General features: G+C 34.7%; 2 protein-coding genes across 2 annotated transcripts; one reads left to right on the top strand and one right to left on the bottom strand.

Moving 5' to 3' along the window:
- Positions 1-16,616: 16,616 nt before the first annotated feature.
- On the bottom strand, positions 16,617-17,274 carry LOC133032395 (probable CCR4-associated factor 1 homolog 10). The gene is made up of 2 exons (XM_061106324.1): positions 16,880-17,274; positions 16,617-16,650 (listed from the first exon to the last, which is right to left on the bottom strand). The coding sequence occupies exons 1-2, from the start codon at positions 17,272-17,274 to the stop codon at positions 16,617-16,619; spliced, it is 429 nt and encodes a 142-aa protein (XP_060962307.1).
- A 5,395-nt stretch (positions 17,275-22,669) lies between these two features.
- Positions 22,670-24,992, top strand: LOC133031706 (U-box domain-containing protein 12-like). The gene is made up of 2 exons (XM_061105264.1): positions 22,670-23,567; positions 23,889-24,992. The coding sequence occupies exons 1-2, from the start codon at positions 22,957-22,959 to the stop codon at positions 24,814-24,816; spliced, it is 1,539 nt and encodes a 512-aa protein (XP_060961247.1). The 5' UTR covers positions 22,670-22,956; the 3' UTR covers positions 24,817-24,992.
- The last annotated feature ends 604 nt before the right edge of the window (positions 24,993-25,596 follow it).

Here is a 25,596-nt window from a genome sequence, read left to right as displayed (position 1 = left end):
TTCCAATTCAAGACTTGGTCCCAAATCAAAATGTGGACTGGATCAATAATTTTGTATTTTTAATATAAATAAATAAATGTCATATTTATATATATCCATAGTCATATTTATATATAACTATTATTGTTACATTTATTTTAAAATATTAATCATTATTAGATTGTGATTAATTTAGAAATTAAAAGAAAAAAAATAATAAATAATTTGTAATCTAATACTTTTTTCCTTATAAAATTTAATTAAAATTAATTTTATAGCATTTTTTTTTTTGAAATATCATGGACATATTTTATTTTTTAATAAAAATAATTATAAAAAATATTTTGGGGAATTACCCCATATACTATTTTTTTTTAACTTTTTTTTTAAAATTTACGGTTTGGGTTTCTAAAGTGGTTGCAGCGCTAGTTGCAATAGGGGTTTCTGTACGATTTTTTATTGCAATTTAGGTTGCAGCACTAGTTCCAATAGGGGTTTCTATGTAGAATTCCATAAAAATACAAAAAAAAAACTATTTTGAAGTGTAAAAATAAAAAAGTCTCAAATATTTTTTAGTAACTACAATAGCCTATAGGTAACAACATCACAATATATTCTTTAGGAAACATAAACACTTTTTTCTATTTTATTGTTTGAAAAGAAAACAATAATAGAATGATATTTTTTTTTCTTCTAAATATGTAGATTAGGTAAAAAAATGATAATATAGTTTAAATATACGTAATGAGTTTAAATTTAAATTACAATGTTAAAAAAATACTTTATGTTATATAGTCATAAGAGATAAAAAAAAGCATTGTGTGTATGTGTAGTAGTTTAAATTTAAATTATAATTTATTTTAAAAAAATAATACTTTCTATTATATATCCATATTTAATATAACATAGAGAAGAGATATATAGTGAGTTTAAATATAAATTATAATCTATTAAAAAAGAACAACACTTTGGTGGCGTTTGGTTGGAGGTAATGAAATGGAATGGAAAGGAAACAATTTTCATTCCATTCTTTTGTTTGGTTGCATTTTAAAGTATTGGAATGACATTCTAATGGAATGCTCTTTCCACCATTTTGATAGAATGGCTATTCCATTTTAAAAAGAAAAAAAATGATCATTCCAATGTAATAAGAGAAAAAATTTAATTATTTTTTTATCAATTTTTTTTATACATTTTAAATTTTATTCCATTCTATTCATATTCCTATTCCCATTCTCATTCCTATTCCTATATTTTCATTCTTCCTAACCAAACGCCTTGTGTTATATAGCCACATTGAATATAAGATACATATTTATACAGTCACACCAAAAAAAAAACTATAAATTTCACTTTGTATTTAATTATGATTTTACCATCCGTATTTTTCATATTATGTGGAAGTCAATGTGTGTTGTTGAACAGTGTATTTTTTGTGGGCTTTGAGACTTATTGTAGAATAGAGGCCCATTATATTGGATCACAGGAGCGTTGCTCAATGAGGCCCATGATAAGTATGAGACTTTTCTTTTGGAATGGTTTTTTTTTTTAAAATGTAAATGTATTTTCAAAATTTTTAGATAAAAAAGATACAAATAAATAAATGTAAAAATAATTGTATTTTCAAAATTTTTAGAAACACGACACAATAATCAGTTATGAGTTACTATGTATATAACGGAAATAGATGTCATAGTAACCAATTTATACCTGTTCTCTCAGTTACTAGTTATTGATTAATTGTCAGGTATTCGATAACTTGTTCGCAGCCATTTTTATAATTAACTTTTTTCTTTAACAAAAAATTACACATTGTTTTAGTAATATATTTAACTTTATGTTAATTTGTATAAATATTAATTTTTATATTTATATATTTAACTTTATGTGTTTATTCTTTATTTTTTAAAAAATATATTGAACGTAATCAACAGTTAAAATTATAAACATATATTTTGTAAGTATTCATAAAATTGTATATAATTATGTACTTATATTTTTTCATATTTTTGGTAATATTAAACAGTATTTATATATAAATAAAAATTACCCTATTTTTTAAATAATTTTTAAAAATACCACATTTTCTTCTAGAATAATCCAACAATTTTGTTACTACCTAGAACTTAATTAGCCTTGGGACCTAATTACCATAGTTCATAGGAGTCATTAGTTTTTTCCCTCTCCTTAATCTATGGATTGAAATATAAAAATTTATCTTAATCCCCCTTCTTTTACCTTTAAATATGTAGTAAGCATTTTCAATATTCCTATAGTGGTCAGGGCTGTCTCAAGGTGTTGATAGACCTACAACGAAATTTAAAATAAGTTCTTTTTGTTTTACAAAAATTTAAAATAAATATTATTTAAGTTTTGGCATAATATCAATTTTAACTTTTTTATCTCTATATATAACAAATAATTTTTCTCGCCACATAAGTTAACTTAAGGTGCTATCTATTTAAGCACTTTTGTTAAAAAAAATATGTCAAAAATTTTGTCATATGTTAACCGTTTATAAATTTGAGAAGACACATAATAATTAATAAATATATTTTTTATTTAAGTTATGATTCATTAACTTTTTAAGTTATAATATTCTCATTAGTTATTTGTTTTTGAAATATTTAATTTATTTATATTATTTTGATAATTTTTTTTATCATTTTGCACTAAAAAATATTACTATTACCCTATATATTAGAGTAATTTTTAAAAATATTGTATTAAGTATAATATTTGTTACTTATAAAAAATATATATAATAATATTTATTATTTTTTTAAATAATGCATTTTTATTTTTGAGAAGAAAATCCCTTTACTAAAAAAAAAAGATATATATATAATATTTATATATATTAGCAATATATTAAAGATATTTTAAAATGTTATATTTTTATCTTAAATAAAGAATGAATCCTAAGAGCATCTCCAATGGTAAAATTTAGAGGATGCTTGCTGAGGTGGACATATTAGGTGGTAAAATATTAAAATATTATACCATTAGAGAGAGATATATAAATGTCATTCTAGAAATTTGCATGGATAATATGCAGTAGCATTGATGCTATTTATTTTTTTAATAAATAAATTATGGGTAATTACGATTTTTGCTCCCTGAACTTTGACATGTACCAAATCATGCCCTCTGAACTTTTAATATCATTAAAAATGCCCCTTGAACTATTGAGATTGTTGGATTTAAGGACTTTTTTTCCAATTTTAGTAAAAAAGTCTAACATGGATGAAAGTTTAGGGGGCATAATTTAGTACATGTCAAAGTTCAAAAGGCATGATTTGGTAGATATCAAAGTCTGTGGATCATAGTTTAGTACATAAACAATCACTAAAATAGTAAAATTGAATGAAATTAGACAAAAGTCCTTAAATCCAACAATTTTAATAGTTTAAGGGCATTTTTAACGACCTTAAAAGTTCAGGGGGCATGATTTGGTACATGTCAAAATTCAGGGAGCAAAAATCCTAATTAGCCAAAAATTAAAGTAAAAAAACTTATTGTTGGTAAAAATTAGGATATATATTAAATAATAATGTGTGAGCTCATAATTATAGTATTTTTGAAAAGTGTTATACTATTAGAGTCTTTTAAGAAGTAAGAGTGCTGTTTAGAAATCTGCGAGATTTTAACTTGAGCCTCCTTAGCAAACAAGGTTGGCGTTTGTTAAGTCAGCCGGATTCCTTGGTGAGCTGCATCTTCAAAGCTCGTTATTATAGAAGTGGTATTTTCTATCCGCAAATTTGGGGTGTAATCCGAGCTTTGTGTGGCGTAGCATTATGGAAACTCAGGAGATGGTTCGAAGTGGGGTTAGGTGTCGTATTGGGGATGGTTCAACTGTTAATATTCTCTTGGACCCGTGGCTGCCTGACCAAGTTGATCCGAGAGTCTCCTCCTCTCATCCGGCGTTAGTAAATCAAACTGTAAATGTGTTAATGTCTACTGAAGATGTTGCCTGGGATGTCGACTTGGTTCGTGATTTGTTTAATGACAGGGACGCTAATTTAATCCTTAGTATTCCCTTATCTTTAAGTCGAAGAGCTGATGAATGGTTTTGGTGTTGGGAAAAAACCGGGCATTTTTCAGTTAAATCAACATATAAGCAGTTACAATTGTCTAAAGATGGGGTGTCTCAACAAAGTAATTCTGCAATTTGGAAGGGTATTTAGAAGTTGCATGTTCCTCCTAAAGTCAAAGATCTAGTTTGGCGTGCGGCTTCAGATTGTCTTCCCACTAAAACACGATTGCGGACTAAACATGTTCAAGTTGATTATAACTGTCCAAGGTGTGTGCTTCATGCTGAAACTCCTTACCATTGTTTGGTTGATTTTTCTTTCGCTAATAGTTGTTGGGAGCTTGCTGGTTTGAAGAAAACTATCCCAGCCGTGACCTCATTTGCAGGTTGGTTGGAAGCCATGTTTCTGCAGTTGGATAAAGATCAGTTAGCGGATGTTGCAGTGCTTTGTTGGGCTGTTTGGAAGACCAAAAACGATCTGGTGTGGTTGGACACTTCATCGACAGCAGCTGTTGTTGTCTTTTTGGCCAAGAATACTCTCTCCAACTGGTGCAATGCTCAAGACCGAATGCTGGTTCCTACAGCAGCTTATCTCACAGCAAAAGATGGGCATTCGGCTTGGTCTAGGCCTGGTGCAAATACCATTAAAGTCAATATTGATGCTGCAATTTTTGACAGCAATGGCACTTATAACTTTGTTTGTGTGGCTAGAGATGCTAATGGTCATTTTGTTGAGGCTATTACAAGGTGTCGGGCAGGGATTGTAACTGCTGAATTGGCAGAGGCAATGGGGGTTAGGGAGGCCTTAAGTTGGATAAAACAACGAGATTGGCAAGGGGCGGTTGTTGAAACGGATTGTCTATCTGTGGTTCAAGCAATTAGGAGTGATCTTCCTTTATTGTCATATTTTGAGAGTATTGTTTCTGATTGTAAAATGTTTTTAGAACAATTGAGTGGTGTTTCTGTTATTTTTATTAGACGGTCTGCAAATAGAGTTGCTCATTCGTTAACTCGAGCTTCCTATTTTGTCGCTGATCGTACTCTTTTGAGCAATGAGGTGTCTACCGATTTGCTTTTTGTAATCATGAATGATTGCAGTTAAATAAAGTTTGATGATTTTATTCAAAAAAAAAAAGAAGTAAGAGTGCTAAAAATAATGTAAATGAGAGATAAAATAAATTATTATATTTTTATATGATGTGGAAATTTTTTTCATCCTTAAAAAATACTATTATTGAAGATGCTCTAATTATCTCTACAAATTTAAATCAATCACTAACTATGTATATTGTATAAATATATATGCAAAATTTAGAATTTAAAAAAAAAATGAAAAGTGCTAATTAAAGTAGTATTTATATTACTAAAATTTTATAACTAAGAATAATAGAGAGAGAGAGAGAGAGAGAGAGAGAGAGAGAGAGAGAGAGAGAGAGAGAGAGAGAGAGAGAGAGAGAGAGAGAGAGAGAGAGAGAGAGAGAGAGAGAGATTGTCAAGAAGAAATTGTTGAAGACCATGTGCTTATGGTGATGGAGGAGCTCATGATGTGTTTGAGTATTTAATTTATTATAGAGATTAGTGCGTGCCAAGCATGACTTATCATATTATAATTTTATTAAAATAATTAAATATCGAGACAGATGTAATTTAATGTAATAATTATTATAGAATACTATTAATTATTTATAATGTATCACTTAGAGCATTTTTAATAGAAACTGCTCATAAAATTATTTTTGTCATATATATAATGTGGTCATTATTTTTAATGTAATTTTATTACCATTATTTACATTTGACAACACGTGACATTACTTTATTTTTTTTTCTTTGCCAAAAAAATTACTTCATGATATTATTTTATAGTATTTAATAAAATTCAATCATTTAAATGGTATGTAAGATTATGGTAGATAATTTTTAGAGTTGTCGATTATTAAAGTGATTTTTGTATGAAAAATTATTAAATTTATGTAAATGAGAGAAAAAATAAAAAAAATAATATTTTATGATAATATGTGTACTTTTGATAACTATAAATATTGTCTCCATTAGAGATGTTCCCAGTTCCCACCACTGATAATTGACACCTTATATCAGTGATCTTTATTAATTATATGCTCACAACAATGAAGATTCTATTGTGTTAGTAATAACATCTACTAGAGAATTGGTCGTTCAAATTCAAGAGAAGTTGTAAAGTATGGTTTACATACCAATATTAAGAGTAATGACATATATGGGGATGGTGGTGCTATTCTGTATTCGTTTTATAAAAGGTTGTCTTTTGTAAGAGTTTAATTATTTAATTATTTTAAGTCTTGTCTATATTATCATTAGGCCGGCTCTGTGCTAAAACGGGTTAGGCGCGAGCTTAGCGCCCACCCAACTTAAGGGCTTAAAAACAAAAATTATTATTTCAAAAATACATATATATTTTTTTAGTAATTTTTGAAAATAACACGTACACATTTTCTTTTAAAATGGTTCAATATTTTGGTAATACTTAAAACTTAATTAATCTTAGGACTTAATTACCATAGTTTATAGGAGTCATTAGTTTCTTTTCCTCTCCTTTTTTCCCTTCTTTTACCTTTAAATATGTAGTAAGCATTTCCAATATTCATATAATAGTGGCTATATTGTAGAACCATTTTGCTCATGAAGTGATCAAAATTGAAATCGTAATCATAAATAATAATAGGTTGTGTTGAATGAAAAAGAGTAGAAAGTGATGTTTATTTTATTGTACAGTATCAGATGTTCTTTAGTTATACAAAATGTTAACATACATTACATACATTTTTTTACATTGAACTATCTGTCTTGGACTTGTGATTAGGAGTGTAAATAAATTTGGTCGAATTTGATCTTAATTCAAATCATCTAATGATTCGTCTCGCCTCCCCCCGTTAGATCAAATATTCGGATTGGATCAAATGCAACCTAACTTATTCAGATCGGATCTGCTTCAACTCGATTTATATATTTTTTTTATTAAAACTTATAATTTTATATTTATTTTAATTTTGTATTAGTATTATTTTATTTTATTTTCCAAATCTAATTTAGGTCCCGAATCTCGGTCTCGGGTCCCGGTCCGGGTCTGGTCCTAAGTCTCGACCTGGGTCCAGTCCTAGGTCCTGGGTCTGGGTCCTGAGTCCCGAGTCCGGGGCCCGGGTCTCGGGTCTTGGGTCCTAGGTATGTTTGTGTCTAAGTCCAATTCTAGTGCCGGGTCCCAAGTGCGGGTGCGAGTGCGAGTCCAAGTCTCGGGTCTTGGATCCTGAGTTCAGGTCTTTAATTAAGTTTTTTTAATATATTGAAACCAGATCAGATCACAGATCTCATTTGAAAAAAAATTAGGCGGGGCGAAGTAGATCTGATCCGAAATTCAATAAGCATTCGAATGTTTCGAATAAAAAATGATCTGTCAAATCGGAACTTCGACCCGATCTAACTAAATAGATCTTCTTACCATGTCTAGTTGTGATTAATTATATGTAGTCTATTAAAATTACTTTTTACTTTTTTATTATATAATAAGAGAATTATGTATATTATATAAAACATATATTAGTGATGAACCAAGAAAATAAGAAGGATAATTAATATATAAAGATATATGCATTGCATGGGACCAACCAGGACCAACTTCATATATGGATGGAAGGTGATGAGTGAAAATTAATGGGCAACATTAACCTTTGTCGATTGAGTCATAGAATTAAAAATAGAATACTATATTATATATATAGAGAGAGAAAGTGAGAGATAGAGGGAGAGAGTTATATCAAGACCAACAAGCATGGGTAAATTGATTTGTAAAATCTCAATCCCAACCAATCAATTCAATATATTTATATATATATATAGACATGATTCATCTAGTATATATAGTAAATATTTTTTAATATATTTTTTTTTGAGAGTTTCTGCTTACAAAAATGATCAAACCAATGTAATGAAGGGTTAATATTTATAGGGTGATGGGAGTTAATCAACAATAACACTTCTGATTTCGTGTTCCCAATCAATTTCTAAATTTGTACGGAGATTCTTTTGAAGACATTCAACATTAAATGAATATGTTGATTTGGTCTTCGCACCTGTGCGGGGTGCTGCCTAGGGAGTCCTTGTGCTCCTGGGATGGTGTTGTGTCGTCCTTCACTTCCTTGCTAGGTGTGGCGTGCTGCCCCATGGCACACCCACACTAGGGCCATTTTGTAACACGAGCATGCCTTTGTGCTTGATCATTAGTCAAGTCTTGCACCAAGCACCTCATGGGGGTTGGGAACCTTTTGTTGTTTAGCTTTCTTTATTTGTATTTCCTTCACATATGTCTACAGAGCTAAAATCATCTATGTTCCTGGAAATCCCTTAAAACCCCAATAAGCTCTTTAGGGGGGGGGGGTGACTAGGTGACTTATGAAGCACCTTGTCACCAGCATGATAGGGGCCCAGCTATGTACTCCCTTGCCCTATCAAGGCCATATATTAATAAAACGATGTTTATCCATGCTTCTTGTGTATGCTTCTATATGGTCTTTGTGATGCCTGTTTGTTGCCTTTGTTGGGCCATTGCGTGCCATTTGTCTATATGTTTGCTTGTGGGTTGTGTGAGATTGGTCCTTGGGGGACGCTTTGTGTTTGCTTGCTCATGCTTCTTGTTTGCACTCAACATGTGCGAGACATGTATCGTGCCTAACCTTTGAACTTGTTTGCCTGCAGGCGCATTTAGGCTGACTTGCTAGCTCGGTGTGCCAGCAAGTGCCGCACGTTCCACCTACTTGGGGGTGTCCAAATAGGCGGCCCGTGACAGTTGGTATCAGAGCCAAGAGAAAAGGGAAGCTTGGTAACACGACATAATGGTGAGCAACACCCAAAGGATTCAAGAGCTTGAGAGGCGCATAGGGGAATTAGATGGCCTGGACGAGAGGGTCAGGGATCTAGCCCCTAACAATCAGAACTCAGGGCCAACAGTGACACAACAACAAGTTGCCTTGTTGGCTCAAGACTATGCTAACTTGTTGGCCAGGGTAGCTGCGATCGAGAGAAGAGATGCTGCTACCGGAACATCAGGTGCACCTCAGATGGAGGATCGCATCAAGGCATTAGAACAAGCAACAGCAGACATGCAGGCTGCTATCACTGTACTACAAAATGGGCAGGCTGCATTGCAAGACTCCCTCAATGATACGATCAAGGATTGTAATGTGTCTGTCACAGCCATCCGGGAAGAATTAGCAGGGATGTCAACCAAGCTAAATCTCACCATGATAGCGGCAGAGCGTGCAAATACCGGGGGGCACAGAGGTATGGAGTATGGCCGACCGAGAGCACCCGAGCCCAAATGCTATGGAGGGGCGAGGGATGCCAAGGAGCTCCAAAACTTTCTGTTTGACATGGAGCAGTACTTTAGAGTCGTGCGGACCGACTCTGAAGAAGCTAAGGTGGCAACAGCTACCATGTATTTGTCCGGGGACGGCAAGTTGTGGTGGAGGACGAAATATGAAGACATTCAGAATGGTAAATGCACCATCGACACTTGGGAAGATCTCAAGAAGGAATTGAACGCCCAATTTCTGCCAGAAAATGTCGCCTACCTCGCTCGACGTCAGCTTAGAGAGTTAAAGCAAGTCGGGACAGTCCGAGACTATGTAAAGAAGTTCTCTGGATTGATGCTCGACATCAAAGATATGAATGAAGTCGACAGACTTTTCTACTTCCTTGAAGGACTCAAGCCATGGGCTAAACAAGAGCTGCAAAGGCAGCGTGTGGCAGATCTCGCATCGCTCAAGCCGCAGCTCGAACGATCGATCGACTACACCTCTGAGAATTCGCAGCCAAAGAAGACGAATCCTCAGACCAGTGCCAACAATGCCGCGAGCAAGAAGTCAGGAAAGCAGTGGCCGAGTAAAAGTGGGGGAGGAGACAAGAGGACTCCTGAATCTAGTTCTTCCTCCAAAAGTGATGCTGCAACGGGGAAGAAGCCCCTTAAGTGTTGGCTTTGCCAAGGCCCACATAGGGCGGCTGCTTGCCCCCACCAATCCAAGTTGGTGCCATAAAGGCATCCATTGCTCAAGAGGAGCAAGGATGTGGGGAAGATGATGAGGATGAAGACTGTGCGCACATGAGTGCTGTTCGATTAATGGCTGCTCTTAAGAAGCACGACGTCAGAGAGAAGAAAGCTCTTGGGAAGGGGTTGATGTTTGTGGAGCCACTTTGAACGGTAAGCAGGCCAAGAGCGTACTGATTGACACCGGTGCAACACACAACTTCATCTCAGAAATTGAAGCTAAGAGGGTGGGCCTAAAACTGGAGAAAGATGCGGGTCGCATGAAGGCAGTCAATTCAAAGGCCATGGCCACAACTGGAGTGGCCAGAAAGGTGAATGTCAAGATTGACGGATGGGAGGGACAACTTGACCTCGTAGCGGTTCGCATGGATGACTTCGATGTGGTGTTGGGAATGGAATTTCTAGCAGAGAAGGGGGCCATTCCAATTCCAGCAACAGGGAATCTCCTGATCATGGGTGAGAATCCTTCAATGGTACCCGCCAAAGTGAGACAGCCCCCAGAAGTCAAGCTACTATCAGCCCTGCAACTGAAGAGGGGCCTGAAGAAGAAGAGGCCAACATTTGTCATCGCTCCCACCGTGTACGACGAAAAAGTGGAGGAGCCCACTCCACCTGTAATCAAGAAGGTGTTAGATGAATTCAAGGATGTGATGCCAGACGAGCTTCCAAAGAGACTGCCTCCCAGGAGGGGAGTTGATCACCAAATCGAGCTGGTGCCAGGTGCAAAGGCCCCAGCTAAAGCAGCATATCGAATGTCTCCTCCGGAACTTAAGGAGTTGAAGAGTCAGCTAACGGAGATGCTGGAGGCAGAATTCATCAAACCCTCAAAGGCACCTTTTGGTGCCCCCGTGTTGTTCCAAAAGAAGAAGGACGGGACCTTGAGACTGTGTATAGACTACCGCGCCCTCAACAAGGTGACTGTGCGCAACAGATACCCCATTCCCTTGATCGCGGATCTATTTGACCAGCTAAGTGGGGCAAAATACTTCACGAAGTTGGACTTGAGATCAGGATACTATCAAGTTCGAATCGCCGAAGGGATGAACCAAAGACCACTTGTGTTACTCGGTATGGGGCGTTTGAGTTTCGCGTCATGCCGTTTGGGTTGACAAATGCGCCAGCCACATTCTGTACACTGATGAATGAAGTCTTCCATGATGTCTTAGACAAGTTCGTGGTGGTGTACTTGGATGATATCGTGGTCTACAGCGCCACTTTAGAAGAGCATCAGGAACACTTGACAACGGTGTTTCAGAAGTTGAGGAAGGAACAATTGTATGTAAAGCGCGAGAAGTGTTCTTTCGCTCAGAAAAGTATCAAGTTCCTGGGTCATATTGTGGAACACGGGAAAATCCGTATGGACATGGAAAAGGTGCGGGCGATCCAAGAGTGGACGACCCCAACCAACGTGAAACAACTTCGCTCGTTTCTCGGTCTAGCCAATTACTATAGAAGATTTGTGGAGGGCTATTCGAGAAGAGCGACACCCTTAACAGAGTTATTGAAGAAGGGTGTTACATGGACGTGGTCTGAGAAGTGCGAAGAAGCTTTTCGAAGTCTGAAAGAAGCCATGGTCGAAGATCCTGTATTAGCCCTGCCCGATGTATGCAAGCCTTTTGAAGTACAGACTGATGCGTCAGATTATGCTTTAGGAGGGGTACTCGTGCAGGAGGGCCACCCCGTGGCATTTGAGAGCCGCAAACTTTCCGAAGCAGAGAGGCGGTACACTGCGCAAGAGAAAGAGCTCTTGGCAGTTATTCATTGTTTACGGACGTGGAGGCATTACTTGCTGGGGTCAAAGTTTGTGGTGAAGACGGACAATACTGCTGTTAGTCATTTCCTCACACAGCCAAAACTGACTCCCAAGCAGGCCAGATGGCAGGAATTCTTGGCAGAATTCGACTTCTACTTCGAGCACAAGGCTGGACGTCTTAATCAGGCAGCTGATGCCCTTAGTCGTAAAGCAGAGTTGGCGGCACTAAAGGTGTTAGCGGGCATGTCAGCTAGCCAAGTGGGTACACCAATCAAAGAGCGCATCAAGGAGAACTTGGAGAAGGACCCAGTTGCAAAGAACATCATGACTCTCGCAAGAAAGGGAAAGACAACTCAGTTTTGGGTAGAGGATGACCTCTTGTGGGCCAAAGGTGGGCGGTTGTTCGTTCCAAAGGCAGGCGATCTAAGGAGGACGCTGCTGAGTGAGTGTCATGACACGTTGTGGGCGGGTCATCAAGGGTGGCATAGGACACATGTCCTTTTGAAGCATGGGTACTATTGGCCGCAGATGCGGGAAGATGTGGTGGGCTACACAAGGACCTGTCTCGTCTGCCAACAAGACAAAGTGGAGAGGCATAAGACGCCAGGGTTGTTAGAACCTCTGTCGGTCCCAAGCAGGCCATGGGAGAGTGTCTCGCTTGATTTCATCTCAGGTTTGCCGAAGACTGGGGACTTGAATGCAATCTTGGTGATTGTGGATAGATTTTCTAAGTATGCAACCTTCATCCCGGTGTCGAAGCAGTGTCCGGCAGAAGAGACAGCTCAACTTTTCTTCAAGCATATAGTAAAGTACTGGGGAGTACCCCAGAATATAGTAAGTGACCGAGATCGAAGATTCACAGGGACCTTCTGGTCCGAATTATTCAAGCTTCTTGGGTCACAGATGAACATCTCCTCGAGCTACCATCCACAGACAGATGGGCAGACAGAAAGATTCAATGGGATGTTGGAGGAGTATTTGCGGCACTTTGTCAATGCCAACCAGAAGAATTGGCCGCAACTACTAGACGTAGCTCAATTTTGTTTCAACTCTCAGAAGAGTTCTTCATCAAACAAGAGCCCTTTTGAAGTTGTGAACGGACAGCAACCACTGTTACCCCACACAGTGGATGAATACCACGGACGGAATCCGCGGGCCTTTAATTTTACAAAAGACTGGAAGAAGAACACAGAGATTGCCCAAGCATATTTAGAGAAAGCTTCACGAAGAATGAAGAAGTGGGCAGATCAGAAACGCCGACCGCTGGAGTTCAAGACAGGTGACTTAGTGTTGATCAAACTGCGGCCAGAACAATTGAGATTCCGAGGGGACAAGGACATCAGACTCGTACGCAAATACGAGGGCCCTGTTCCAGTCATCTCCAAAATTGGCCTAGCATCCTACAAAGTCGAACTACCTTCATGGATGAAGATACACCCGGTCCTGCACGTCAGCAACCTCAAGCCGTATCTGCGAAAGATCCGGAAGATCCAGGCGCAACCGCCTACTGTGGACGACATCAGCATTCAACGACGCAGCAGCAGAGAACCAGAAGAAATCCTTGCCGAAAGAACTGTTCGTGTGAAGAAAAAGAAGAGAAAAGAGTACCTGGTCAAATGGAAAGGCCTTGCTGATGACGAGATCAGCTGGGAAAAGGCGGAGGACTTGCAGCAGTTTATACAGAAGATTGAAGATCATGCAGCAGGTTCGTCGAGGACGCCGAACAATTAAGTGGGGGAGAATGTGGCGTGCTGCCCCATGGCACACCCACACTAGGGCCATTTTGTAACATGAGCATGCCTTGGTGCTTGATCATTAGTCAAGTCTTGCACCAAGCACCTCATGGGGGTTGGGAACCTTTTGTTGTTTAGCTTTCTTTATTTGTATTTCCTTCACATATGTCTACAGAGCTAAAATCATCTATGTTCCTGGAAATCCCTTAAAACCCCAATAAGCTCTTTAGGGGGGGGTGACCAGGTGACTTATGAAGCACCTTGTCACCAGCATGATAGGGGCCCAGCTGTGTACTCCCTTGCCCTATCAAGGCCATATATTAATAAAACGATGTTTATCCATGCTTCTTGTGTATGCTTCTATATGGTCTTTGTGATGCCTGTTTGTTGCCTTTGTTGGGCCATTGCGTGCCATTTGTCTATATGTTTGCTTGTGAGTTGTGTGAGATTGGTCCTTGGGGGACGCTTTGTGTTTGCTTGCTCATGCTTCTTGTTTGCACTCAACATGTGCGAGACATGTATCGTGCCTAACCTTTGAACTTGTTTGCCTGCAGGCGCGTTTAGGCTGACTTGCTAGCTCGGTGTGCCAGCAAGTGCCGCACGTTCCACCTACTTGGGGGTGTCCAAATAGGCGGCCCGTGACACTAGGCATTGTACCCCACACAAGAGTTGGAGCTTGGGGTGTGTTATGCCGTCCAGGGGAACTCTCCACTTTGTTAAACTACTTGGTCTGGTACTCATGCTTGATCTTCTCTCAAAAAGGTCTTGGTTCATTAGTTGTAAGAGGTAACTTAGTTGTAATGCGCTAACTTATAAAGGCAGTGTGATTTTATAAATTAGTTTATAATAATAAATTAACTATTTAATTTATAAGTTAGTGCTATGTGGATTGAGGTTTCTCCACCTTGTACTCGTCACGCAATTGAGCGAGACTTGTCATTTTCTTGTAATCGGTAATGTTGTTTAGTGAAATTCCTTTCTCAAATAAATAAATAAATAAATAAAAGTGAATTAATTTAAAACTTTACAGATTGTTTTTTTAAAATATAACTTAAAATCTTTTTGTAAATATTGTTGAGTATATCTCTTTTGTTATAAACTTTAATAAAATATCTTTGTATTATTTTATTATAAAATATTAACACACATTCAAATATTATAAAAGTTAGATTCTGTCAACTGAGTACAAAAGACAACAATGTTGATATCTTACTTAATATTTTTTTTGAATTTTTCTCACATAATTTTTTTTTTAATTTATTGAAATTTAAATTATTTCTTAATTAATTATCATATAAAAAATTAAAATTAAAACTATCTAAATATTAAAAACACAAAATAAATTAATGGATCGATGCAACTCAATCACCATAAATTTCCCTATATAAATATAACATAGAACACTTCTCTTCAAACAAATCAAAATGAAAAAACACATTATAATTATTTATTGACAGCATAAACACAACAAAACAAAACCAAATATTATTAATATTAATCCTGCTGTTAGGTATACTTTTATGTTATATATATATATATATATATATATTATATATATATAGCCCTCATGCAAAAATATAATTTTTTTTAATATTATTTATTTTTATCAGAACGTTTTGGTATTATATGTTTATTTTTAGCTATATTTAAAATTTTCAGATTCATGGAAAAATAGCACCGACTAGTAACATCAATTTGATAGGTACTTTTCATGTGTACCTAACCAACCAATCTTTTAAGATTGAATCTTAGACATGACCTACAAAAGAATTTTGTGTTATTAATTTAAGAAGCATAATATTTTGAGAGTTAGATCTTTGTGTTGTGTCCATGCAGAAAAATATATATATTTTTTTTAAAATTCAATGCTGCCTGTAATTTTTATTAGGATTTAGAAATTTATTTGTAATTTTCTTTTTCTTATTGTTGAATTAAAAATTATCTATTAGGCCAATAAGAAATTGTGAATATAAAGCTTTATTAGGAGTCTTGGTTGGCTCTTATGTTTGACAACATTTATAATATGAGCACAACCAAATCTTTATTAAAAAGCCTTCATTAAAAGATAGCCTACCTTTCCTGGTTCAGATTAGAATGGGTGGCTAGACAAGGGGTGGCAATATGGGTTCAGTGGTTGTATTCGTGTTGTGTCGAGACACATGTATTACAAGTATATGCTTGATCCAAACACTAGCCGTTTAATAATCGTATAAAAAATGAATGGCTAATTAGGTTTTTTGCCCCCTGAACTTTTAAGATCGTTACAAATACCCTTTGAACTATTGAGATTGTTAGATTTAAGGACTTTTGTCCAATTTCAATAAAAAAGTTTAACATGGATGAAAGTTTAGGGGGTATGATTTAGTACATGTCAAAGTTCGAGGCATGATTTGGTAGATATCAAAGTCTAGTGAGTATGGTTTAGTACATAAACAATCACTGAAATAGTCAAATTAAATGAAATTAGACAAAAGACCTTAAATTCAACAATCTCAATAGTTCAGGAGACATTTTTAATGACCTTAAAAGTTCAGGGGGCAAAAATCTCAAACATAACACGTTTATAAAGGAATTGGCATGACATAACATGTGTAGCTCGTTCATAAATGTATATTGTTTAAACACGTCAACTCATTAAAGAATTATCAATGACTTTAACACGAATATAATTTGTTAAAGTCTTAATTAAATTAACTTTAAATAGGTTATTAATAGATCAATTACATGTAGGACGTGCCCACTCCTGTTTACACTATTACAAAAATTATTATTCTCGTCGGTTCTTAAAATATTTTTTTTGGAGTCCATCACTAATAAAATTAAGTGAGTGTTTAAAATTGTCGGTTATAGTGGACTATTCCCAACAATTTTAAACACTATTGTACTTTTTCCAACGATTTACAAGAGTTACAAGCCAAAAAAGAAACATGATTTTAAAGGGCATTCCAACGGTTTTAAATCGGTGCTCAAATCTCATTTCAAACGTGAAAAATTGAGTTGAAAATGCCAATTATAACAGAAAAACAATAAAATATTTAACTATCACAGTATGCCGTAGCAAAATGTAATTCTGTCACTGCAGAACACAGTTTTGCAGAAACAAACCAGAAATAAATAATGCAGAATTTAAAAACTTGACACAAGAGAATTGTACGTGGTATCAATATTCTTTGAAATACTACTAGTCCACGGGGTCACGCCCATGAAATAAAATCAATTAGTAAAGTATCAAAGTTTATAAAAGTAATTGACTTAAACAAATTTAGACTCCTTCTAGTAATTTGTCGCAACCCTTTGTAATTCACCTTGCTAATTTGATCTCTGAAACACACCAAGTAGTGAACTCAATCGAATCACTAGCAAAGACATCTTCGCTTATGTCGAACTCACGAAAATTGAATTGCCAAATGCAAAACTTATCAGTTCCGCAAGTTGGAAGGTTCCCATCCTCGTCAGAGAATGTGAGACCCAATTGAATCAATTTCAACATATCAACATTGTCTTTCAGAGTCTGGTAATTATAGTCATTAATGTTCTTGAAATTTCCCACAGGGCGAAGTACAATATTGGGAAACTCAGTGTCCATAGCAATATAATTGAACCGATCAACAATATCACGAATTAATGCAAACTCTTCGTCAAGATTATCATTCCATACTTCTCTGATGTGAATAGAATCACCTTTCGATAGAATCGACATTTCATATCAAATCAATTTTAAGCAAGAAAACGATCAGCACTCCCAAACCCAAGATCTGAAAACAGAAACCCTAAGCGCCTAGAATCTCAACCAAAGAAAAGAACGAAACAGCAAAAAAAAGAAAAGCGAAGATGAAGTTTGATTTGATGAATAAGTTGTTTGTTTGTTGGTTGGTTGGATTGATTAATGCTTCTTTTCTTCAATAGTTGATTTGATGAACAAATTGTTACATTATATATGTTTAATTTAATAAATAAAAAAATAAAAGAAATAATTATTTGAATAAAAAATTAATTTTTTTAAAGAGTTGATCGAGTTGACCGGGTCAACCTGCCAACCGAGTCAATCCAGCCAACCGAAACCCGCCAACACATGCCTTATATATTCGGGTTCGGTTTCGGTTTCATTTTTTTGAACCCAAAACCCGTAAACCCGAAACCCGGTAAACTTGCCCGATGTTCAGCCCTACTTCTCTCACTCCTATCTTTTTCTCATTCGTTGATTCTCAATCAAAGAAATGTCGAAGATGAGGTCAGTCCATAAACCTTCGCTTGCGAAATCGCCCACCAAGATTCGAACCCGTCGAATTCTCCAATAGAATACCACCACCAAAACACCTCTTGGTTCGTTCCACTAATAAAAAAATATACCGAAAAGATCATTTTGAAAGAAGAATTATATATTTTTTCATTAATTTATAATTATAACAATCCACCCTTATGAAATAAAGAAATAATTATATATCAAACACTATTTTTTATTAAAAAAAAATTATTTTTATGTTTAATTTTTATATATATATATTTTTTATAAAAATAACTCGAAAACTACATAAAAATAATAGGAAAATAATATCAAAACAACAATAAAAAATAGAAATTTTTACATCAAAAATACAAAATGCAATCTTTATTACACCAATACCACTACACGGTTATATCAACTTTTTTCCTCTTTTTCTTTATTTTATTACTATTTTACCACATGCACACTCATTCAAAGCATCGGTTTACGTGCTGACCTATGACCCCTATCAATCAACCATCCATCATTTCTTTTTTTTTTCATTTTTTTTCCATTTCTTTTCAATTTTTTTTTTAAATAGTAACCTCCATAGCTGAATATTTTTTTCTCCACAATCCCAACTCTATTTTTCCTCTTTTTTTCGTTCTTCAATTTTTTTTTCAACTCCCATTAACTGAATCTCATAATCATTTTTCATATTTTAATTTTTCTCTTAATCCATATATAGATGTGGCTGTAACTTGTTCTTCATCAACTCCTTCCCCTATTCAAACAAAAAATTCTAAAATGGAGTTGAAATCTTTAGCTAATAGGAACAAGGGTAAACGAACTGTTGTTGAGGAGGATGACTCTGGTTTCGCTCCTCCATTGTCGAAACATGGGCGAGCTCCTCCAAAGAAGAAATCAAAGGTGGCTGCCCATGAAAAAATTCCTCAAGATGATGCTCAAAAAAATAATCAAGATGGAGTTGGTCTTCGGTATAAGGTTTGATTTTAGTTTCTTTTTGGTTTCGTCCTTATTTAAAATTTGTTTGTATTTGCCATTTGTGTGTCTTGTGTTTTTCGCTTGTACTATTCTAGGTTTTTCAATTTAGCATTTCGTTTGGTTTTGTTTGGTTTTTTAGGGCTTCTATTTTTTTTAGTTTAATTTATTTGTTCTTTTTATAGGTTTTTCATTTTCGTTTGTTTAGTCTTAATTTCTGTTTCATTTTGTTGTCTTTTTTTTTTCTTTCTATTTTTGTTTTTCCAGATGTTTTATTGTTTTTCATTTTAGTTTCTTCATTTGATCTATTCTCAGTTTGTATTAGTTTTTTCATAGTTTTTTAATAGTGTAAACACGTTCTGTATGTGTTTTTTTTAATATGTTTTTGTCTAGTTATTTTCTGTCCATTTTTATATCATAAATGGGTAACAATTTGATTTATCATGGATGTTGATGTTCAAAGAGTTTTTTCTGTATTTTAGTTTGTTTACAATTGTTTTTTAGTTTTATTATGGTTTTGCTACTTGCATAATATATAAACTATCATAAAACGATAATCCAACTATAAGGCAACCAAAACAAAAAATAAACAGACTTATACGTAACTAGTTGTACCTTAATTCGATTTTACTCTTCTTATTCTGTTTTTAAAGAATATATTTATATTGGAAACCAGTAATCAATCAAAATGCAACTGTATATAACGTAGATGTATTATTCATGAGGTTTTTTTAAAAATTTTCACATCATACATTGTTTTGGGTTTGGTGGGAGCTCCAGATCTGTTTGTTACAGATCTACATTTTATGAATCTAGATTTCGATATTAGGGGGAGTTGTTTTGATCGAATAAAACAGAAAACAAATGTGTAATTTCAGTTTCTTCACAGTTTTTCTGATTTTTTTTCGTCATTTTCTGTTTAGACCATTGCAGGTCTTCTTTTCCAGTTGATTTCACCAGAATTAATGGTTGTATTTTCCTCATTTTGGTTTCATTTTGGTTGTTTTGCGGTTTTGAAACGATCGAGGTATGTTCATCTTCAACGTTCGCTTTGTACAGCTGAAGGCTTAGTGCATGTGATATTTTTGTAAATATTTGTATGTGGACTGTATAAATGTTTAATGGGCCGGCCCATAGTATTTTTGTAATTTTTTTTTCTTTTTTGTATTTTTTTGTTTTTTTTCCTAAAAAATAACATACAGATAACAAAAAAGTAACAATAAATTAATAAGAGTACATCATAAAAAAAATATATTTTTTATAAAAAGAATTCATAAAAATTATAAAAATATTTAAAATTTCCTCCAACTGTATTTTTTTTATTATTTTTATGTATTTGTGAAATAATCTCCAAATAAATAAATAAATAATTTATAATAATCTACAATATATGGAATTGGACAAAGCGGTATGGGCTTTTAGGTTAGAGAAGCCCAAATCTTGAAGCGGTCCAAGTCCAATAAAGAGTCAAAAGTCAACCCTTGGATTTTGCCGACCCCTCTCCTTTCTCACATCGAAATTAGAGAAGGGTTGCATTGCACGCATTTTGACACACCAGACAAACTGGGCACCATACGCTCTCCTCCACCCCACCTACCAAACTCCCACCAATCAGAATCAGAATGGACCCAGCGTGTGAGACACGCGCTAAGCAACTTACCGAGCTAAATGGCCACAGAGATGAAATGACACGGTAGTAACGGTGGGAGTGTTGTACACTGTATAAATCGAAGCACACTTCCCCATGCAAACATAATGAGGGGACGTGGCTTGTTCTACAACTCCATCTACTGCTCACTGCCAATTTTTCCATTCTCTCTCATTTTTCCAATGTAACTTTTATTTTATTTTATTTTTTTTACTTTTCTTTTTAAGACAAATGTTTTCTTTTTTCTTTTAAATAAAATAAAAATAACAGATTCTGTTTGTTTCTGCTTTCGGTTAAGAAAAATAAAAAAACTTATAACGTGTTTGGATATTGGTATAAGATTAATTAGGATGTTTCATGACTAAATTATTAAATTATGTTCTGTGAATTAACTATATTCATAAATCATACTTTTAAATTTTTATTAATGGTAGATTTTATTATTAAAATTAGACAAAAGTCTTTAAATTTAATAATTTCAATAGTTCAAGAGAAATTTATAACAGTCTTCAAAATTCAAAAAGTATGATTTAGTACATATTAAAGTTCAAGAGATAAAATTCTTAATTAATCTTGGTATAATAATAATAATAATAATAATAAAGTTTATTTTTGTGAAAATTGTTGAAATAATTTATAGAAAACATGCACTTTTTGTTGAAATATAGTAAACATGTACTTAAAAAATAAAACATAAAAAATGTTTCAATAAACTTTTACCATTTAAAAAAAATTTAAGTCTAATTTTTTTATTATTGTATATGTTGTAGCTATTTATGATTATTTGTAAATTTATCAAAAAATAAGTAGTTTACATTGTTCACTCAAAAAAAAAAAGTAGTTTACATTGTCAAAAGTAAAATTTACATATTTTGTTGCACTCACGACTATATTTTTTTTATACTTGATAAGTAACTTTTTAAAACTTATTTTTGGTACTTTAAAATATTCAGAATTTTTTGAAAATTTACAAGTAATTTTAAATAATTATAATGTATGCGACCATGAAAATTTTTTAACTAAAATATTTTCTTAGATACCGAAAAAGATAGAGGATCTACTAGATCGACCTTTTAGGGGTTCTACTACAAAAATTTCTAATAAAATTTTAGTCTATTTTTTAAAAATAATTATTTACATTATACTTATTTAATATTACTTGAACATTTTCAAAAAATTCTTACAAAAATTACCAAAAATAAGATTAATTTTTTATAAAAAAAATTATTATGTACGTCATACTTATTTAAAAACACTAAAAATAATTTACCAAAAATAAAATTAAAAGAGACTCTCAAATATACAAGAATAAATAGAGAATATACCAAAATATCTAACTTATTCAAAACTATTTACTTCAATATTTTAGTTGTTGACCGAGGTTTTCGGCAACTCGTAAAATATGATTATAATAATGAGCTGTAAGAAAGCGAGATGAAGACTTTTTACGTGGTTGGGGCGTTAATGAGCCTTAGTCCACGAGCCACTGCTATTAATGGATATCTTTAATACAGATTTTACACTTGGGAGAATGTTTCTCTCTTTAATACAAAGAATGTTCTTGGTGAGTTTTTTCTCTTTGCTCTCTAGCAACCAAGATTCTCCGACCCCATTAAATGAGCTTTGAGGGGGTATTTATAGTGTTTTGGTGGGGTAACCCCTAGAATTGTTCTTACATATGTGTCTGTAAGTATCCATAAAGTTGGGCATTTCCGATGAATATACCATGGGTGATGCATGGTCAAATCCACAAGTCTTGTCAGGGTTTTTATGGAGAATGTCCTTTTTGTCTTATGATTGACGTGACTCTTCGCAGTAGCCGTCGGCCCAGACTTAAATGATCATTACCGTAGCGCCTTCTTGTTTGGGGGTTGTGCCGTCGGACTTTATTGCGTGTTACGGTCCCAACACGCTTCCTCCCATGCGGCATTAAATGCGACTTGATTTCTCGGGAGAGACCTGACACATCCCGGAGTGCCTTCAAGCTATGCTCGCTTCCGGGAGTACCTTGTACTCCGGGTACATCTTCCGGGACCCATGCAAATAATGCTTCCTGGTGTCATACAAAGACTTAGCAGTTCTTCTCAAGTAATTTGATCCACGTGTCCCCTCTTGACTGGTCCACGTATATTGGGCGAATTTAGGAGCAACATTAGTAAATTCGTGAATTTTTTTATTGTTTCTTTCAATTAAATTAAAAATACATATTTTATTAAAAACAAAGAATTAAAATTTATAGGAAATTTAAACTTTAAAATATATAAAAATTGTTTTTATATAATTTGTACTAACAACAATAAAAATAAATAAATAAAAGTAACGGATACAAACATGGCCTTAATTTCACTACCTTACCTTCCTTCAGTCTTTCTCTTTCTTTGTCTCCTCGACTCAGTTACTCTCTCTCTCTCTCTCTCTCTCTCTCTCTCTCTCTCTCTCTCTATATATATATATATAATACACACACATGTATCAGTCACTCAATTGCGAAGTAGATTTCTGGGAAATGTAGCATGCAGTAGTGAAAAATGGCTAGGTGTCACCGAAACGATGTGGGTTCTTTGATTCTCGACCGACCCGCCGCCGCACCAGTTTCCTCCGGCGGACAACACTTCCGGTTATGGTCTACATTTTCAGCAGCCTCATTCCGAAGAAAAATATTTGACGCTGTCAGTTGCGGTGGTAGCTCTCGCTATCGTCACCACAACGATGAGCATGAAGCTTCTCCGATTAAGGAGAGTGAACGATCAGTGGTCGTTGAGAGCTCGAAATCGGAGAAGGTAGTGGTGGTGGAGAAAGCTAAGGTGAAGAGTAAAGGTAGTAATGGGAAATCAGAGAAGTTATTGGATCTTCTCAACTTGGCTGAGTGGTCGGAGAGTGAAGCTGACGCTGCTACGACGAAGAAGAAAGTTGATGCGTTGGAGAAACTGAAGCGCGTGGTTAGGGATTTGCAGGTTGAGAGGAAATTAGAAGCGGCGCGTGAAGTTAGGTTGCTTGCGAAGGAAGATTTGGAAGCGAGAGGGACTCTTGCTATGCTTGGAGCGATCCCTCCACTTGTTGGAATGCTCGATTTCGAAGACGATGATACTCAGATCGCTTCTCTCTATGCTTTGCTCAATCTTGGAATCGGAAACGACGTGTGAGTTTTTGCAGTTTTCATTGTTTTGGGAAATTTCTGTTTTCGTTTTCATGCACATTCCATGTTTTGTTGTTTTCTGTTTGTGTTTTTGCTGTTATTTTTCTTTCTTTGAATTTAGATTCATTGTATGTTATGTGTCAATCGATTTTCAATCTTAGTAATTTTATTCAGATATTTCAGTTTCATTGTTTTTGTTATTTTCTGTTTGGGGGGGTTTTGCTGTGATTTTTCTTTTTCTTTCTTCAAATTTAGATTCAATCCATGTTTTACCCATTCCAATCCATTTTTTCAATCTTGAGTGATTTTATTCAAACATTTCAGGAACAAAGGGGCTATTGTCAAAGCAGGGGCAGTTCACAAAATGTTGAAGCTTATAGAATCACCGAATTCTCTAAACCCATCAGTTTCAGAAGCTATAGTAGCAAATTTTCTAGGTTTAAGTGCATTAGATTCTAACAAACCCATCATTGGATCTTCTGGTGCTATTCCTTTCTTAATTAAAACTCTCAAAGATTTAGAGAATAGCACTAGCTCACAAGCAAAGCAAGATGCTTTGAGAGCCCTTTACAATCTTTCAATCTTCCCATCAAATGTTTCATTTATTCTGGAAACTGATTTGATCCCATTTATGTTTAGTTCATTGGGAGATATGGAAGTGAGTGAGAGAATTCTTTCAATTCTGGGCAATGTAGTTTCAACCCCTGAAGGCCGGAAAGCAATCGGTGTTGTTCGTGATGCTTTCCCTATTTTGGTTGATGTGTTGAATTGGAATGATTCCCCTGCATGTCAAGAGAAGGCATCCTACATTTTGATGGTTTTGGCTCATAAAACTTATGGGGATAGGCAAGCCATGATTGAAGCTGGAATCGTTTCGGCTTTGCTTGAATTAACACTCTTGGGTAGTACATTGGCTCAAAAGAGGGCTTCTAGGATTTTGGCTTGTCTAAGAGTGGACAAAGGAAAGCAAGTTTCAGAAAGTTTTTGTGGGAATTTGGGTGGCTCTACAGTTTCTGCACCAATCTGTGGCTCTTCATCCTCTTCGGCGAATCCAAACATGGGTTCTGCAGAGTGTATGGAATTGGAGGATATGATGAGTGAAGAGAAGAAAGCAGTGAAGCAATTAGTTCAACAGAGCTTGCAAAACAACATGAGGAAGATAGTGAAGAGGGCCAATTTACCACAAGATCTAGTTCCTACTCACTTCAAGTCACTCACATCGAGTTCAACTTCTAAGAGCTTGCCATTCTGAGTAACTCAACCTGAAGATTGATAAGAAGAGTATCTGAAGTTAGTTTTCTCTTTTCATGTACTTAGTATTATTAATCAAGCTTCTAATAGTCTTTTTCTACCTTTACTTTTTTGTTAGTGTATGAAATAGTTATATCCTTGTTTATCAAAAGTTAATATAAAATTATAGTTGTTATATTGTTCTGTGCCTGCCATTATAAATTTAGCTCGAAATTTATTTATAAACAAAGTTTCTAGTGGTATGAGATGCAAATTTAGAAAATCATAGGGATGTTTTAGTCCATATGTATAATTATATATAGTTGTTGTTGCTCACTTTTCAAACCCTTTATTACATTGTGTCCATTCCTTGGCCATACCCCCCAAATTCCTTCTTCTTCACATTTTTTTAACACAATCGGTTGAAAGGGGTGTCGGTCATTTTCTCATGCCTACTGTATTCTCCATCTGAGGGAATCTTTTCTCTTTCTCTCTCTCTCTCTCTCTCTCTCTCTCTCTCTGTATGTTTTTCAACTTTGGATATTAAATGTTGTTTAGGGAGTGAGAATAAATGGATCTTTTTAATTACTCCTAAACTTCTCTCTTATCTTCACTTGATTAGTTTAATAATTTTCATTTTCAGTACCTATCTCTCTTGTATTATAATGTTAAATATGAAATTGTTATATAGTGAAATGAAATTTCCCCATATTAATAATTTACAGATCTCAATAAGTAAGGTCAAGTCTAGTTTGGAGTACTGTTTTGCTTAGCTGTTTCGTCAATGGTGATATATTATAGA

Source organism: Cannabis sativa, chromosome X (genome assembly GCF_029168945.1).
Source record: "Cannabis sativa cultivar Pink pepper isolate KNU-18-1 chromosome X, ASM2916894v1, whole genome shotgun sequence".
NCBI classification, from domain to species: Eukaryota; Viridiplantae; Streptophyta; class Magnoliopsida; order Rosales; family Cannabaceae; genus Cannabis; species Cannabis sativa.
Note: the sequence above shows the minus strand (reverse complement) of the source record. Positions and strands in the feature narration are given on the sequence as shown.

Coding starts and splice junctions, on each gene's coding strand:
- LOC133032395 (XM_061106324.1), bottom strand. CDS start 17,274: ATGTCGATTCTATCGAAAGGTGATTCTATTCACATCAGAGAAGTATGG. Junction 16,651..16,879: donor TCAGAGATCAAATTAGCAAG/GTGAATTACAAA, acceptor TGTGTTCTGCAG/TGACAGAATTACATTTTGCT.
- LOC133031706 (XM_061105264.1), top strand. CDS start 22,957: ATGGCTAGGTGTCACCGAAACGATGTGGGTTCTTTGATTCTCGACCGA. Junction 23,568..23,888: donor CTTGGAATCGGAAACGACGT/GTGAGTTTTTGC, acceptor CAAACATTTCAG/GAACAAAGGGGCTATTGTCA.